The sequence below is a fragment of the Rhizophagus irregularis genome, chromosome 23 (assembly GCF_026210795.1).
Source record: "Rhizophagus irregularis chromosome 23, complete sequence".
Classification (NCBI taxonomy): Eukaryota; Fungi; Glomeromycota; class Glomeromycetes; order Glomerales; family Glomeraceae; genus Rhizophagus; species Rhizophagus irregularis.
Window position 1 is genome coordinate 2,871,844 of NC_089451.1, and position 19,257 is coordinate 2,891,100.

A 19,257-nucleotide genomic window follows, 5' to 3' on the forward strand; every position below is an offset into this window, starting at 1 on the left:
CAAAGGACATGATCATAAATTTGTTTGTGTCATTGTACTCATTATATACAATTAGAATACAGATTCCTTATAAAATAAGCTATTAGAAGTTAGAACTAAAAAAAAAACCATATACAGGACCGAAATATCGTTATATTAAAAGAAAATTTATATTTTCCTATTTCTTTATACAAAAATATACAAAAATATTAAGAGTCATAATTACCCCAATTAAAATATGGACTCCTTAGGTTCTAATCCCTATGATATTTATGATTGGTATGAGACTCTCAATGGTAAAACCGGCATCTTTGCAATAGCTGTGGTTATAATTTTTGTATCAATTATAATTATTACATTCATTGTACGAATCATTCAATTTCCCCACCTTCGCCAACAAGTTATCAATTATTTCATTGCTGACTGCACTCAAAGCGCCCCCACAAGAATACTTAAGATGATCATTTTCTTGTTTCTTACTGCCGGATTGGTAGGAGTAATTTATTTTAATGTTTATAAAATGGTTAATTATCCCCCAAAGTTATCTATGAGTTTGGAAGAAAATGATTCTTTTCCATCTATGCTTTTTTGCCCAGTCTATAAAGACGCTAGTTTCGAAATTGTATCTGCAAATTATTATGAAAGTGTTTACAATATTAATAATAAAAATCCACTTGTTAATTTAATTGACTCGAAAGTTTTTCAGGATATTCCAGGAGATAATAGTGATTGTAAATTTTTTAATGGTACATTGTTCCCATCATTCTTGAAGAAAAAGAATTTTGCTGGAGGAGTTTATATACTAGTCTTTAATCGTTTCAATTCTTCCTCTGTTGTCATTTACATGGGTGATAACAACGTGGACTGGATAAACTTCATTCCTCAAGGGAAAAAATTCAGTGATGTTGAATCTATAACATTACAAACAGAGGGTAGAAATTTTCAATATACAGAAACTCGTATTCGAGCCATAAATGGAACCATATATCGAAATTTCCAGATGTCCTTTAAAGGTAATCTTCTCACTACCACCGACGATACTGTTGGACTCATGATCAAAGCACCAGCACGTGTCACGACAATGATTTTAAGGCCATCCCTTACACTAGTTGAACTTTTTAGTAACATTGGTGGTTATCTTAGCATCTGGGGAATTGTTGTATTTCTTTTTGGTCGTGGCAAGATGGACCCATTCGGATTTGTCTCACGCTTTGTATTCATAGAACAGGATAAAACGAAGCTTCTTAAAGAATTGAAGAAAATAAATTATGATAAAAGTATTAAACAAAATAAGATTGATATTGTTACCGAAACAAGTAATCTTGACGATCAAGTTGAATTAGAAAACCTGCTTGCGAAATACTATATTCACATGGATTTCTATAAACATGCTGTCAAGACGTCCGACGTATAATAAATACAGTATAATAATAAGTTGTACATTAAGTATATTATATAACGTAGACTTTTGCAACATTTCTTTTTGTTTAAACGGATGCAAATCTGGATATCCAGATATCAATCCTAAATGTTAATCCGGATGGTAAAATCTGGATACTCATAAGATATTCACTGAATTACTTAAAAATTTATTTATTCAAACTCATTTATAATTTATTGAATAATTACTGTATATTATAATTTGTATGTTTTTTATCATAGAAATCAAGAAACTGAATTATTATTGTTATTTTCATCGCTATATTTTGACATTCATCAAAATTTAGGTTCTCAATATTATCATCTACTTCTATTATATTACATTTTTGGCTAGACATATTTATTTCATTACCTCGGTTTGTTCTATAAGAAATTTCTTTTATAGGCATTTTAGCTTAGAAATTTTAGAAATTGTTCCTTTTTTTTTCCTATATTGTTTCTTTTGTTTATGACAATTATGAAACATTGAAACATCTTGTATCTTTCAGCTTAGTTTTTTGCGAAATAATCAAAATTACCGTTAGAATATTTTATACTAATAAATTTTATTATATCATGTTCTGAGATCCGGATTATATTCAGTGAATATCCTATTTTTCTCAAGCAAATCTGGATATCCTACTGAAAAGTGAACGGATCCGATTTTCACTGAATAAGTCATTAGGATCATTCACCGGATCTAAGTATATTATTAATAATGTGACAAACTTTAATAAGTCAAGTCTGTTATTTCTCGTATTATGGGTATTTAATTAGATTAATAAATTCCGTTAACGACGTTTATGATTAAATTGTCAGCGATCTCATATAACTGTGTCATGTGTCGTTAAATCACATGATTTGTATTTCCATTCCGTCTAAAGATCTATCGTATGCTCCTGTTATTATCTTGGGCGTATATTGGAATAATTCAAATGCGACGTATTATAAATTTTCTCAGGTGATATTGTGTAGCTCCGAAGGTTACATGCTTAGACTGCTTACACAGAAGTTAAGACTTTCAAAATAAATATTATGCGTATCTTATATCTCATATTTATATTTGGAGTTTGAGATATAAAATTGATTCGGGATATGGTTGAGTCCTGAGGAGAGCAGAAAGTTACTAGAAGCATTAAAATAAATGACTAAAATCAAAAACCGAAAGTATTTTACTAGATTTACTTTTTCTTTTCTGAAATTTAAATGAAGAAAATAAAATTCATTTATATTAAAATTATATCAAATGTTCAAAATTATTAAAATTCGATTTTGTAAATTAAATTTTTTTATACAATAAATATTTAATATATAAAGTAAGTATCCATTATAATGTAAATAGCTACGGTCAGTGATGAATGATGATCTTTTTTGAATGGTGATGATATGTTTGAAGCTGTTTTTTGTCTTGTTTGACAAACAAAAATATTCAGTTTTTTTAGAGTAAATCTGAATCTCGGACGGTTTTTTACTTATACTTTGACAAATTTTTGGTTCAAATTTATTCTTACCTGAGTTCTTGCGTTACTTGATTGACTCGACTTCAAACTATATCGACTCACGAGTCACGACTTTGAATAGAGGAAAAGGCTAGTCTTATTTCGAATTTAAGTAGAAAAAGATTAGTTTATAACAATAGAAATTTTTAGAAGTTAAATGTGATGAAAATAATTATCTTTTAAAGAAAAAAGCTTTTATTAAAATGGTTAAACATGAATTGTAGTACAAAAATGTGATATCCGCCTCAATAAGATTAATAATAATAATATTAGTCTCTTTTAGACAAACCTAATAAGATAGACCTGACATGTGACTAAATTTGTTATATACAATACTAAGACGATGTAAAAATTACCCAACTTGCTTTTCTGCACTGAGGTAACCCTACATTTAAGACTCTTTTAAACATTCTAAATATAACTAAATTTGTTAGTAATAAAATAAAATACATAAGAGAAAAATTGTTCCAAAAAATTAAACGGTATAAAAAAAAATCCCCTAGTACAGCATATCAGGCTTCTTTAATGATTCATCTTTCTTTTATAGTAGCGCTTCTGCGGAAAGTTCTGGGACTCTGCCGGTCGATCACGTGATCGAATTGAAACTTGTCGAGATTCGGCATATGTCAAAAATTCAAAATCCTAAACCATTTGCCGAAATCCCAAACATATTATCGATATACGGATATTCTACAAAACATAATACAAATTAATTTATCAAGAAGATAACTAACAAAATTAGTAAATAGTTTACTTAAATAATTAATAATTTTAAATGGTTATGAAGTTATAAATAATTTAATAATCGTATACACTATACAGTACACGAATTATGTAAATAATTAAATACATAATTATGAACAATTATCGCTGCTGTTTTCAGAATTCTGCTACCCCATGCAAATTACTTAATAATATAAAATTATTTGATACAGGATGATTACTGAACAAAAACCGGACAATATGTCCGGTAATCATCCTGTAATTATAATCATCCAATAATCACCCAGTAATCACAACACAAACAAAGAAATCTGAAACTGCAATAATATAAATGATCTGCGAAATGATCAACATAAAAAAAAAAAGAATCGTACTTTGGTGTAATAAAATTTGTAAGATTCATTACTCATTTCCTAATATGTATATCTATTAATTTCCTTTTTTGTAAACAAAAGACTTTGAGTAACTTGTAAAAGATTCCCGAACTTTTTTATTTGAATATTGAATTTTCTTCATTTTCTTTGTAAAAATAATTCTTATAGCGTTATTGTTATATTTACTGATACAACGACTTTTTAAATTTTTTATTTATAAATTTTTTTTTTATACATAATGAATATATGTAACGTATGTCAGAAACCTTCTACAACCAAATGTTCAAAATGTCATCAAACATATTATTGCTCTAAAGAATGTCAAAAAAAAGATTGGAAACTTCACAAAAAATCTTGCGGAAAAAATGATGTTGCCGTACCAAATATTGCATCCGGTCCATTTTTACCTGGAATGTCAGAAATTTTAACTGATATGATGTTCAATATGGATATAGGTACTCCTTTGGAGAATTGGAACGTACCTGATTTCGGAAAAGAATATGCCATGAAATATCCACATGAAAATGATCGAATTAAGTTTCTTAATTCTGCTAGATCATCGCTTAAAGCTCTTCAAATCGTTGAAAAAGTATTTGATAATGATATTCCCAATTTACCTGATCCTAAAAAGCTTGCAAAAAGGTGGGGTGAATTATCAGAAAATCTTATTAAATTTCTTAAGTCTCCAAGGAAATATGGTGACATTTTTACTGAGAAAACAAAGAGACCATATGTTGGAGATAAAGGAGTTGGCGCTCTAAGTTTTAGTAACATGCCAAAAGGATGTATATCGCTTGATCAAGGCAAAACTCATGTTGCTGTTGGTTTTGTAGATTTAGATTTACTTTTAAGAGCTAGAATTATGCAAAACGATCATTCCGTGGAGCAACCAAATAAATTCATTGGTTATGAAGGATCCATTTTCGCTGTAGCAAAAACAAATGTGATAAAAGAAATGATGATAGTAAAGGCGCCAATTCGGTCAATCATAGAAGTATGGTTTTCTACTGTATGGACGATAGAAACTTTAAAGCATTTTGAGAATGCTGTCAATATCGTCTTACAATATGAAAATGCTCCAAATAATAAACCACCTAATCCCACAAAAAAAGAGATTCATCCAAAAGTTAGGTCATTGATTTCTCATTGGAAAAAGTCTATTGTAACACCAAAATCTCGACAAGAAGCTCATAAACTCTGGGTAAAAACTTTTAATTCGGAAAATGCTACACTTACTATTATAGCTAACCTTATTGAACCACGAGATCGTGTTCAAGCCGTACGACATATCCTTACTGGAGAGTTTCCACTTATGGATGATCAACAAGAGAAAAATTTATTCGCAAGCATTACAATGTTTAATTGTAATGATGGAATTTCCCCACATTCAGCAAGTGAATTTATGTTTCAAATGATGCCAATGGATGCCATTTTACCCCAAAATAAACGTAAAGAGACTCCCTTCTTGAATGCAATTTACAATTTCCTTGAAGACGCAATCACAAAAATTTTTACTTGGTTATCACCGCCTGTGGGAAAAACTGAAGCAATAGAAATTTATTTGCATTATCAAACAGTCAACAATGATAATTCTGAATTACTAGCCTCGATTCGTCAATTAGATCCATGGACAATATCCTGGAGTAATATTTGTGATTACTTTTACCCACATGATTTTCACAGTTTGCTTCGAGCATGTTCAGGAGAAAATACAGTTCATATATTGACTTCAATGAATTGGGTCACAGAAGTCTTTGGTGCACATATCATGGAATATGATAGTAAAATTCGTCGCAAAATTTTTATTGAAGCACAAAACATGATTTCAATGACTGGAAAATATAAGGACCCATCTGGATATTTCCGACATACCAAGGTTATCGCACATCCATATAATATAGGTGATATGGGTGCGACATTGATGGTGAAGGATAGTTGGCAAGATTACTTTTTCAAAGGACAAGATTTGAATATTGGCGAAGTTTCATTCGTACCATATTCTCATACACACAAAACTCATACGCTCTTGAATATTTATTTTACGTTTAATAAAAAGATTAATGCTTATACTGGTTACGAGTAGATACTAGTTAATTAATTTCTATGGACGTTCAATTTTTTGTTCTATTTTATCTGTAATTAACTTTACTATAGTAACTTTTTGATTTACAAAATATTTTTTTTTAAATGTTATAGGTATATTTAATTTATTATTAGAAATTATACATTTTATTTTTTAAATTATTTCCTAACATTGAATAAAATAAGCTTTCCAAATCTTCAATATAAATAGTTGTAAAGTCATTTCAACAATTACCAGGTATATATCATGCCGACACTTATAGAACTGAATATAAAGACGCGAATTGTGTAATCATATATTAATCTAAGGAAAAAACTGGTATATTTTGATTATTTTGCCTGCATTATAAATTTTTGACCGGATTAAAAGTTATCTCACAAATATCCATCTATCATTTGTTTCATATAAGAAGTACAGTACCGAAAATCTTATTCTTTTGGAGGGAACTCTTTCTGATGATCATTCCGACCAAAATTTTTGAGGAAAGAAAATATCGTTTTAACAAGGAGTGTATTAATAAAACCCTTAAAAATAACCACAAAAATGGAGTCAGCATACAATTTTACAGAATATAGATATAGGTTTCTCAAAGACGTTAAAGAAGCCTTTTGTGCAGGCCCCATAGACATTATATATCGGTCAGGAAGAGCGAAGAGGAATAACAACCTCAACAAAATGGAATAAAACTTCTTGGTGCCAATACAGAAGGTCATAGTACACGAAAAAGAAACAATACAGGACATAGTCCTAAGGTATGCTAACACCTCCTACGAAGTTTATAAAGACGAAACGCAAAGGCTCCCAAGAGATTGAAGAGAAAATTCAGAAATTCAGCTTTGGCTGTGGGAGGCGCAGCAAAAAATCAATAGATTGTCATGTGAGTTAGATAAAACAGGAAAAGAGGCGAAAAGACGGGAACGAATTATATCAGAGAAAAATGAGCGAATTAGGAAAGTTTTGAAAGAAGTTGAGACAACGAGGGCTGAACTAAAAACAGTAAAGGATGTCGGCAAAAAGCAAGATGATCAACCTATAAAATCAAAAAAAGGTAACCGATCATCAAAAAAGAAAAAACGGGAGCTGATCTTGGAAATACCAGTTTTACCTGCCGATCACAAGAGAAGGAGGCACATGACTTGTTTTTCTACGATATACTGAAATATTGGAAGGAAGAGGACATAAGAAGAAACCTGTTGAAAATAGGAAAAGTTTTCAGAATCCAGATTAGGAACAATTCAAATACAAATCCGTAAAAGCAAAAATACTTTTGAATGAGAAGTGTGAGATGGCCTTTTCGGTATTGGTATTGAAAAACATTTCATCATGTGGTATGACGCGAAGATTGGATTAAAAGGATGACAAGATAGAGACAAGTGCCAGCTAGTCAGGGACTTAACCAAAGAGGAGATGGAAGAACTAAAGAACGGAAGCCAATATGACTTCACAAAAAAAACTGCAACAAAAAACCAACGCGGCGTTTATCAAAATTATCAAAATTATCAAAATTACACAAAATTGGAAAGTAATAGGATACTTTAATAACCAAACCACAATGGAAAAAGCAGTGGAAAGTTCTATAGAGGAGAAAGACATCTCAAAGATTTGGATGGTTAGAAATGCTAAGACGATTTATAAAAGTGGAAAACGGAACGTAGAAAATGAGATCAACAAGAAAGACAAGAAAGAAAGTAAAGTGAAGAAAATGAGTAAGGAAGGAACTATTCAATCATTAACATTCACTTTAAGGGAGGATAATGTCCCATCACCACAGACGCCGCTGAAAAGAATTTATATGGGGCTCTCAAATATGGTGACAAGAAAGGGACGACAAATAGGAAGTATAATCACGAATGATGATGGTAGTCCACGAAAAGATGAAGATGTTGTGAAGACGATCCAAAGATGGCGTTGGAGAGAGAAACAACAAAGAGATACTGATAGCGAGAAGAGTGATAATAAGATAGGTCTTGCGAGTTTAGGAAATCTAGAAGCAGCACCTCTGAAACGCGACAATGTCACACCCGACGAAGTCGTTAAGATCATCAAAGATATGAGAGCGGAACAAAAGATTAAGTGCACTCCATATCAAGCATCTAATAACAAATTATCGAGGAAAAATTGGAGGAATTGCAATCAATTTTTTTGGAAAAAGATAATGAGATGGAATGGAAAAGGATCAATGGAGAGGCTATACAATGAATAAAAAATGAACATAACTTGACGCCACAAAACGTCAAGCAATGGGCATTAAAAACAAATAATTTCATGTTGTTAGGCTAAAAAATTATCAGCGTAGCAGAGCAAAGCAAGATCTTACAAGAATATACTACGATTAATGAAGGTTGCGTGAAACGGTTGAAGGACGAAAATTGGAGAACCGACGCAAAAGAAATTGGAGAGAAACGCCCGGTTCCCGAAATACCTTCACCAAAAGAATATGGAAATTTACAAGAAAAGGATGAAAGAAGAAAGAGAAGACTAGAAGAAAATAAAAATGAAGAAGTTGATCTCGAGCATATTGAATCGAAGTCACGTGATTTCACGTAAAAAATTTTTTCCGATAATAAATTTTAACAATATGCTTAGAATAATATATAAACATTCAGAACATTTGTTACTTTATAGATTAGATAATTTCATTTAGAGATAGGCTGAGAAGACGATCAGGCTGTTTTTAACGAATTACTTTAGCAACATCTAGATGTTTTCTATAAACAGTTTTATTTTTAGATGGAATTTATTTTTTCTTTTTCGAAGATAGGAGATTTTCTTTGGTTAGGTCAATTTATTTAGTATTAGTTTAGTTTAGGTTTAAAAAGGGAGATATAGGTATAGTATTTATTTTATATTTTTTGTTTTTGTGCTTTTATTTGGATCAGAATACTCTGTTATAGGGGGGGTTTCTTGTATGCAAGGACCTACTATAGGTGTCTTACGATGTAGAATACGATTATAAAAATCCTAATAAAGACGCGTTACAGTTTAAAAAAAAAATATAAGTACAGTACCTCGTCACACATGCATTCTTCAATGCTACAGTATGAGATTTAAAATTTCAACTATTTTAACAATATATTAAAACAATCCTTATTTTATCGTTTATTATTACAATTATTGGTATTAAATCGAGGATCATCAATAGATGGATATTTCTTGTGAAAGCAATAATGTACTTAATAATTATTACTTGCTTTAATGAATAATAAAATAGATAGATACAATTAGTATGATTTATTCGACTTTAATTATAAAATATAATTTATATTTTAGAAATTCTATATGAAGACTGGACTAAATCTTTAAATGATAAAAATATAGATCCGGATTTCTTATCTTCTTACTTGTAGGATATTTTTTTTTAAAAAAAAAATAATAATAATTTTTTGTACCATTAAATAACAAATTTGCATTTTTAAAAAATTGAAACTATGTCATGTATAATATTTTTATTACTAAATTTGCAAATTGATAGAATACAAATTATATTTACCGATAAATCATTAATAAATGTACCAATTTGATTCTTGATTCTACCCTAGTTTGGAAATAAAAAGGTAAGAATGCCTTACACGTAAATGGACAATGAAACAATTAAGATTTATTTGAAAATAAAAAAGATAAAACATTTAACAAGCAAGGATGTTATATTATCATAAGAACACATTCAGGCTGTTTAATGAAATAAATGGGAATCTATCTTGTTAAGTTGAACCAAGGCGAGCCTGAAAATTCAAATCACGTCCAGTTCACATATTAATCGGGTTCATCTGGATCGCACTTCTACTAGAGAGTCCCCACAAAGAAGAAAAGAAATAAACATTAGTAACGTTTACTAACATTCCAGATAAAAATATCAGCGTTTATGAAAATATATATTGAACTTATCATTATTTATCCATATCGATGATATACTACTTGACAACATCAAAGATTTAACTTAAACTTTATTTATTTAGTCAATTGCTATGATACAAAGTATACTAATAACGAAACAAAAATATAACAAAGTAACTTATGTTACATTAAATAGTAATTCCACCCATAAATTTTAACCACTCTTCGATATCCGGATTGACCAACACCTCTATACCAAAGGACAAGATATAAAAAGAAAATATTGATACGTTGTTAATTATGAAAAGAAAAGAATTATAACTTAACAAAGCCATTGAAATAAAATAGGTACATTTAGCAAATCCTCCTTTACATTATTAATTAGGGATTTGTCACAACATTATAGTTCACTATGCACATGACTTTCGAGTTTTTTGAGTTTCCTGATTTATACTATACAGCGAAAAAATTATTGTAAAAAAGGCAAAAATTATCACAATTTCCCATTTTCCGATATATCATGACTTTATTACATAAATTATAAAAAAAATACAAAAAAGAATAAAATAAATGAAACTCATTAATTCAACTTGGTCAGGAACTTTAACGTTAACCCGAAAAGGAGCAACTTTTTCATCGATTTTATCCTTATACTTTTCAAGTAATAAATTTAACAGAATGACTGATAATAACAATGCAAGACAAAAACAAATTAATTGTAGTTCAATACTAATATTTATGCCAATAATATATAGTATAAAAAGTAAGAAAAATAGCAGGAAGGAAGCCAATGCACCACATATTAAAATGACCAATAATAAATTGAAAAGACACAATGTTATAATAAATAGAAAAAATAGAAAAATCATCACATGCAACTTCACAATAAATGCAATAAATTGAAACATTTTATGAGAAAATCCCTTATCAACTTGAAATACTTCGTATTCTTCTATTTCAAAAATTTCTCCATTAATGATTTTCTTTTCATAAGAGTGCTGCTTGCTTTCACAAATGACATTAAAATTATTTGAAGGTTTTAATGGTTTGATACACAAATCTTGTAAACCAAAACAGGGTCCTTTATTTTTACACCAAATAATCGCTTCTTCTTTAGAGGAAATTCGGCTTAAAATGGGAAATTTTTGATTTGTTAATGAAAATATAAAACTATTTGATGCCTTGCATTTATAATCATTATAAAAATCTTGATTATGAGATAATAGACGTGATGTTTCATTTTCTTCTATTTTGATGCTACGCCATTCTAATGGATTATATCCGCCAATTATCTCTCCTGAATTGCGAATCTTAATGATGATAACTGTTGATTCCTTATTATCACAATTCTTATGAAAATTATTAATTCCAAAACCATCTCTACTAGCGCGATAAATAAGTTTAAATTTAGAAGGTAAATCTTTATAATTATTATAAGGTGTTCGTTTCTTATGGACCCAACTTGCTATTAATGCTGCATCTTTAGCATTAATAATATTAGAGTCAAATGGATATCCTCTTAATGGTAAAACATCAAATGAAAGTTTGGAGGTAGGATCTAAAAAATATTGTAAAACTTCTTCATCAAGACCATCTGGTAGAATATCTTTAAAGTGGCGTGTAGCTTTTGTATATTCATTAGGTGACATACTAAAAAATCGAATGTGAGGAATACAATTGCGTAAAGTATTTTTTAGACCCACGAAATTCTTTGATGTCCATTTAGTTAAATCATCATCAGAAATAGAATCAGTATTTTTAATTCCCCATTTAATTAAATATTTCCAAATTTTAATTTCTTTTAATACAAGGTCATCACTTTTCAAAAGCTGAATAAGTTGAACTTCTTTAATTTTTGAGAAATCCTCTGATTCAAAAATAATTATAGGATTTCTATATATTATTCCTAATGCAAAATTATATAAATTGGTAAAACGATCGTGTTGCAAAGCTGTAATAATTTCTTTTGGTTTCCAATTCAATTTATTATCAAGAAATCGATTTTCAAGTTGTTGATAAACTTCAAGTAATTTAAGCTCATCGGCAGCAATGATAACATCCATAAGATTAATTCCATTATTTTCAACTGAAAGTATCCCTTTATAAATATGCCTATTCCCAATTATATTTTAAAAAATATTAGTTTGTTGTCAGTATTAAATTGTTTTTACAAATACCATAAATATCATTAAAAAATAAACTTACTTTATAAGAACTTCAAATACCAAGGGTGAAATATTAGGTTTATAAAAAATGATTATTCCATCTTCTTTCTTTACCCATCGTGAAGACAACGCATTTTTAAAATAAATTGACTTCGAAGACAAGATTGTCGAATGTGCTTTAAATTCTTCAATATTTGGTTCCTTGCCAACTATAATTTTTACGTCATAATCTTCCATTATTTTCAAGTAAATTTGAAAAAATCAAAAGATATTGGATTACCTATACATGTAAAAAAAAAAAAAAAAAATTTTTTAACGTAACATGCAAGTACATTATCACGAGGACCATCTCAGATTTATTTGGAAATAAAAGAAGAAAATCATTTAACAGAATGCACCATAGCGTCAAAAGTACTATTTTAAGCTTGCAGATGATCATTTACACGCAAACACACATGATCAATCAGAAGAAAATCATTTAACAAAATGCATCCATGATAGCGTCAAAATACCATTTTAAGCTTGCAGGTGATCATTTACACGTAAACGCACATGAATCAATAAAAGATTTATTCGGAAATGAAGGAGAAAATCATTAAACAGAATGCAACCATAGCGCCAAAAGCACTATTTTAAGCTATAAATGGTCATTTTACACATAAACACTATAAAAAAATTACTCCGTGTTTATTCTATGTTATTTCCATAAATATATCATATTCACGGAATTTATAGCCTTAAAACACATGAAGGATGATGACCCATTTATATACTAAACTAGATTAGTAAATAAGATAAAGCATCAGAACTACTTTAAGCTGTTTGTCCGCTTTACCGAAAATATTTGGTTCAAATGAAAAACTTAACGTAATGAATCAGACTTGTAAGAAAATCAGTGCTAAAAAAACCACCAATCATATATTTTACTATAACAATCCATCAGAGTATGCAAACTCAAGATTGGTGATTTAGCATAAATTTGAACATATATAGTAGTTACGTAATTAAAATTTAATATAGCAAAAATGTAAGTATTAAAAGTCTTATTATTATTATCGTAATTAAGCTTTCCAAAAAAAATATACTTATTTAATTTACAAAATTTATTTATAAAGTAAATAAATAATAAATAATATAAAAAATAATATAGAATAATAATGATATTTAAACATAACTATAATAAAGAATAGCTAAATTACCTTTGTGATTTTCCCAGAACAAGGGTTATTAAATAAATCATAAGTTATTGATAAGGTCTTTTAATTCAAGTAAATTTTCTGTTTCTTTTCTTGAAAAATACTTATCCTCAAAAGCTTCTGGAACGTTCTTTGTGTTAAATGGCAATAAAATATTCGACTCAGGAAAAAAAATTTGTTGTTTACAACCATTAGTAAATCGAATATAATCTATTTGCTATAAATAAAGAAGTAAATATTTATATTCATATTTTACAAAACATTTAGGAAACATAAATAGATAGATAGCTTACCATATCAATAGAATCCTTATTTGTTTCAATTGAAAATTGTATCCATTTTGAATTGACAAAGCAAATAGAGTAAAATGGTACATATTCAATCCAACCTATTCCTTCAAGTTTAATTGTATCTTCATATTTCAACATATATTCTTTCTTATGGATCTATCAATCACATATACATATACAGTATATGTAATTATTTTATAATATTAATTTAATTAAATAACAAAAATAAAAGTGTAACAAACTTACATGTCCATTTTCTTCATATTCTTCATATTTAACTATAAATTTTATAAAACAATCTGTCGAAATAATTCTTTTGATATTTATTTTCCAAACTATATCATACAAAATATATCTGTACAACTCTTTTACATTAAACTTGGGTAAGCTTAAGCAATTATGTTTAATAGGTAATATATTCCCCGATGAACTTAATTTTTAAAATATCAGTAATTTTATATATATAAATTACTCAAAATCTCAAATAATAAATACTAATAATTACCTATTTAAATTACTTTCTTGAAATTGATAATCATTATTTAAATTCATAAGATTTGAAATAATATAAACCCTTTGTACTATAAAATAATAGTACATTAAGTTAGTAATAGTAATTAATTTAAAAAATAGCAATAGATTAATTGTACTTACTTTTAAACATATAAATATAAAACTTATTAATAATTCCAAGTTCTGAGATTTTTTTAATTCTATAAAATTTACATAAATATGACCAAAACTTTGAATATTTTTGTAGTAAGTAAATAAATGAGATGTCATTGCTTAATGTAAATAATCTATCTAAATCTGATTTTGCATCTTTATACTTTTTTAATTCAATATATATTTTACATCTAACAAAAAGTAATGATGTATTATTATTTATATTGGAAATTTGATTAATTCCAGTAAAAAGTTCATGGGAATTTTCAATATTAGAAGTTTGTGAATATTTTAAATAGTTAACTTGAATTTTTGCTAAACTATTATCAGAATCAAATTCAATACATTTTTCAAATGCTCCCATAGAACTACTAATATCTTTCATTGTATGATAAATTAATCCTTTATAATAATATGCTAAACTATTAGTAAAATCTAATTGAATAATTTTATTAAGATCTAATAAAGCTTTGTCATATTCTTGAAGTATATAATATGTAGTAGCCCTCTTAATTAAATTATGAACATTTTCTGGGTCTACATTATTTGCTTTTGTAAAATATATTATAGCATTTTCATACTTTTCCATTTTACTTAGAATTTCTCCATAATAACATAAAATTAATGAATCTTTCTCATTGATACTAAGTAATTTATCTAATATTCTTAAAGTATTAAGATATTCATCTTGTCTTTCATAAATATAAGCACAATTTTTAAGACATAAATGATTATTTGGTTCATTTTGTAAGGTAGTATTAAAATTTTCTAAAGCGCTATAATCATAAAGGCAATTCATGTAACAAATTCCGAGCATTATATATATATTATTTATTTTAGCATTATAATTTAATGAAATTTGTAAATTCTTTTTTGCGTCTTTATAAAATTTTTGTCTAAAGTAAATTTCTCCACTAATATACCAAGCAATAGATCTTTTTTCCTTTAACTTAATTGCTTCATGTAAATATAAATGTGCTTGTTTATAATCATTAAGACATCTATAAGTATAAGCTAAAATACATCTCATGGAATAACTTTGTGGAAAAGTTTTAAGAAATTCTTTACAACAAGATATAGCTTCTTTATAATTTTTTTCAAATAATTCTTTTATAGCATTTCTGTATGTTGGATGTTGCTTTTTTCTGATTTGAAATATTGATTTTAATGACCTATTTATACTAGTTAATTTAATTGCTTCTTGAATTTTCTTTTTTTTGATTAATATAGAATTAACATCTGAATCACCTGAATCACTATCATATTGATTATCTTTTGAAGATGAAACATACCCAGCTTCAATAAATTGGGAACATAAATTTTTATAAATTGTATTTTGTGGTAAATACTTAATTTCATTATCCTCAATTTTTTCTCGACATTCAGGACATTTTTTTTGTTTTAATTTTATAAAATTATTAAGTGATAATGTATGTTGACATTTTAGAACACATAATTGGTCTGTTGGTTCATGACCAATAGAACATGTCATTTCATTCGCAATATTTTCTAATATATTATACGATTTTGATAACTTTTTTGTTAAATTTGTATTTTGAATTTGAATTGGACACTTTTCTTTTCCTTTTCCATTTCCTTTTTCATTATCATTATTTATAAAAAAATTAAAATCATCAGAACTTTTATTTTTAGTAAATGATAATAAATTTTGAAATTTTTCCGAAAAATCTGTTGTTGGGTTGTTTTCATTTAATTTTTGAACATATTGATCAAAATCAATTTGGATTATTGAAAACATTTTATTATTGATATTACTTAAATGAAATAATATTTCAATTGCTTTAAATTGAATGAAACTACTTGGAGCTCTATTAAGTGATTCAATTGCTAAATAATAACAAAGACCATGTGTAGAAATTCGAGTAGATTTATGAATGAGAGTTTGAACAAGATCTAATATTCCAAACCATAAAGTATGTGGCAAAGTTAGAGGTTCATTTCCAGCAAAATCATTTAATAAATTTCCAGTATTTCTTAAAACTTTAACAAGTTTATTTGATACTTCATCAAATTTTGATTGAGAATTTAAAATAGAATTATTAGCAACATTAACCCATTCTCTTTCCAGATAACTCCAGAAATATTCCATTAATATCATCTCTTGAAATTTTTTACTAATTGCTATTTCAGTATCACACCATGTAAAAAGATTATGTTGAATTATTAACATAATTCTCCAATCTAAATAGTAAGATGATACTGGATATTTGAAACTCAACCCTCTACGTAGATGAGTAAGTATTGAAAATAATGAACTAACATCTTTTGGAGTAATTCCAGTTGCTGTTGATGGTGGTGTAATGCTAAATACAGCTTTAAGTAATTCCTTAGATCTTCGTATAATTTCTTGAAACAACGTCTCATCATCACGCAAACTGTGTAAAGTATCTCGTAAATGAATTAATAAGAAATCAATATTATAATTTCGTTTATTAATAAAATTTCCATTTTCTTTGTCATCTTGCTGTAATTGATTAAATTGATTGAAACCAGATCTATAATTATTATCAATGCCTTCTTGCATTACTTGGGTTGTTTTATTATGAATCTCTGCAAATTTCGCTAAGGAATTATAAACTTTATCTCGAAGTTCTTTGCTTAAACGCATTGGTGTAACACAAATTTTTTCCAATACTGCCACCCAGGTACGTAAATGTAATTCTAGCCTAACCATACTTTGTTTTCCGTAATAATCAAAATGTATTGGATCTGCCAAAGTAACTAAAGAATTACGAAGAATTCCATCTGAAAATTGATTAAGTGGGTTTTCAAAGAGCAATTTAAGAGCAAATAGATATTCTAAATTAATCAAATTTTTATTAATAAGTTCTTCCGCTTTTTCATCTGGTGAGTCAAATCCATCTTTTTCTAATTGTAAAAGTATGCGATTGTTTGAAGTATTTTTAAGTAGGGGCGTTTTTAATATGACAGTATTATTCTCTAAGTTACTAAGTGAAGAACTTCCGCGGTTCTATATATGTATAAGTTATAATGTTAAATAAATTAAAAACTCGCATATTTCTAATTTTTATATGAATTTTTCTCACCTGGATTGAATATTTTTCCATTTTTCTTTTTATTGAAAGTCATAAAGTCCAAAGGGTAATAAAAAACTAATAAAGTAATAAAGTTCATTTTATTTATAAACGAACGTGGCGCGTGACAATAAGAATTTCTAAGATAACTAGTTTATAACCGGAATTAATTTTTAAAATAGTAATGTCATGAAAATTTTTATTCATGCAACTTCTATTTATAATCATTTATCATTTAAATGCTTATTTAGAAAAGTTATGTAACGATCGTAACGTATAGCAAGGTGCGGGCACTCCGAAAGAGGAAATGAGACAATGAAACGACAAAGATAGTATTGATCATCAATACGATGTTTGATGGCGTGACGTCGTGACGTTATCATAATCACTATACGAACTATATATATGAGAAATAAGCATTATTAACATTAACAATTAAAAAAAAAATTGTTAATTGCCAGATCACGTGTCTGTTGATCTTGAAATTTTGCTGAACGAAATGGCGATGAAAATATTTTCATAAAAATTGTTTAATTATTTAATTAATAATTAATATCAGCTATGTTATTTATTTGTGAAATATTATTTCAAATATATTTCTGACTAAAATAATACTAATAGTATTAGAGGATTTCCGATTCTCACATTTTTGAATAATAATAAATTTTTTTCCCTCTTAAAAATATTATTACCAAGCTTTTAACTTAAAACTCTAACAAGTTAATATATTTTATCAGGATTAAAATTTTAGAAAATATAGATATGATAACTACTTAATATATTTAATAAGAAATAGATGAAAATTTTGTCTTACCTATTAGAACTTAAAATATGATTTCAAGTTCTCATTTTGAATATATTTATGAAAAAAATGTTTATTTTCAAAAATAAAATCGATGAATGAATGTCTACAGTATTATTTCCGGCAGTGTTAAATTATTCACAAAAACCAAACGCAACTCTTTTAAAAATATGAATGGATAACTTACAAATAACTTCATTACCAACTCGAGCGAAATAAAATTCTCATTATTCAATTTCTTATTTTTTCAAATGTCTTGTTATTTTGCTTTATTTATTTTACATTTCACTTTTTTTTATGCATTTTTTATTTATTTTGTTAAGAACATAATTTAATTAATCTAGTAATAGAGGTAGGTAAAGATTCTTTTTTATTTCTTTACTATTATCCATAAATAACTTGCTTTTTTTTTCTAGAAACAGCTCAACAATTATACAAATCCTAAAAAGTAAAAAAATAAGAAAAAAGCTCTCACATACATTTAACTCGATGTTCCAAGACATGATTTTATTTAGCGTCAAACCAGTTCTTAAATAAGATGAAGAGAAGGAAAATGTTATTACTAATATTAATAAAGAAATCTGATTATCCTCATCGGTTCTGTTATTTAAAAAAAAATTTACCTTAATAATCTTACGCACTTCTTAAGTTAATAGTTTCCTTATTTCAAAAATGTTACTTCTACTTATTGGAATAATTTGTTAAAATATTTCCACTTGGAAATTGAAATTGCAAATTTGATATTAAATATGGCTAAATGTTAGGCTAGGCCAATTTTGATTTTCTGTTTACAAAATTCCCTCTCAAATAATTCTAAGTTTATACAGACATCAAAAAAAGCAAAATGGCTGCGTGAAAAGATTTAGATCCAAATTTAGACAATACTACCGAAAAATGCGAAATAAAATTATTTTTACCTAAGCATTTTTTGTCTTTACGCTAGGAAATTAATTTTTAGATTAATAATAATATTACATGATTGGTTAAATGAACCATGTCTAGTAAATATGGTAAATGAAAGAAAATGTAAGGTATTTCATAATATCCATATGAATATGAAGATATTGCCATTGAAGGATCGAAAATTTTATTGTATATACGTAAATCATGAAAATTTTATTATGCAATTTAAATTGGGTAAAAATTTTTTAAAAAAAACGAGATTTTATGT

The 19,257-nt window shown here is 27.4% G+C and overlaps 5 protein-coding genes across 5 annotated transcripts; 3 read left to right on the forward strand and 2 right to left on the reverse strand.

Moving 5' to 3' along the window:
• Nucleotides 1–979: 979 nt before the first annotated feature.
• On the forward strand, nucleotides 980–1,393 carry OCT59_015576 (uncharacterized protein; the record flags this gene model as incomplete). Its single annotated transcript, XM_066140110.1, has 1 exon — nucleotides 980–1,393. One exon carries the CDS (start codon nucleotides 980–982, stop codon nucleotides 1,391–1,393), a length of 414 nt encoding a protein of 137 aa, XP_066002923.1.
• Nucleotides 1,394–4,232: 2,839 nt separating this feature from the next.
• On the forward strand, nucleotides 4,233–6,077 carry OCT59_015577 (uncharacterized protein; the record flags this gene model as incomplete). Its single annotated transcript, XM_025321459.2, has 1 exon — nucleotides 4,233–6,077. One exon carries the CDS (start codon nucleotides 4,233–4,235, stop codon nucleotides 6,075–6,077), a length of 1,845 nt encoding a protein of 614 aa, XP_025168821.2.
• A 1,702-nt stretch (nucleotides 6,078–7,779) lies between these two features.
• Nucleotides 7,780–8,373, forward strand: OCT59_015578 (uncharacterized protein; the record flags this gene model as incomplete). The annotated part of the gene is made up of 2 exons (XM_066140111.1): nucleotides 7,780–8,109; nucleotides 8,353–8,373. 2 exons carry the CDS (start codon nucleotides 7,780–7,782, stop codon nucleotides 8,371–8,373), a joined length of 351 nt encoding a protein of 116 aa, XP_066002924.1.
• Nucleotides 8,374–10,581: 2,208 nt separating this feature from the next.
• On the reverse strand, nucleotides 10,582–11,974 carry OCT59_015579 (uncharacterized protein; the record flags this gene model as incomplete). Its single annotated transcript, XM_066140112.1, has 2 exons — nucleotides 10,582–10,593; nucleotides 10,853–11,974. The coding sequence occupies 2 exons, from the start codon at nucleotides 11,972–11,974 to the stop codon at nucleotides 10,582–10,584; spliced, it is 1,134 nt and encodes a 377-aa protein (XP_066002925.1).
• A 1,338-nt stretch (nucleotides 11,975–13,312) lies between these two features.
• Nucleotides 13,313–17,317, reverse strand: OCT59_015580 (uncharacterized protein; the record flags this gene model as incomplete). Its single annotated transcript, XM_025327943.1, has 6 exons — nucleotides 13,313–13,489; nucleotides 13,566–13,718; nucleotides 13,809–13,992; nucleotides 14,068–14,143; nucleotides 14,217–17,220; nucleotides 17,297–17,317. The coding sequence occupies 6 exons, from the start codon at nucleotides 17,315–17,317 to the stop codon at nucleotides 13,313–13,315; spliced, it is 3,615 nt and encodes a 1,204-aa protein (XP_025168817.1).
• Nucleotides 17,318–19,257: the final 1,940 nt, after the last annotated feature.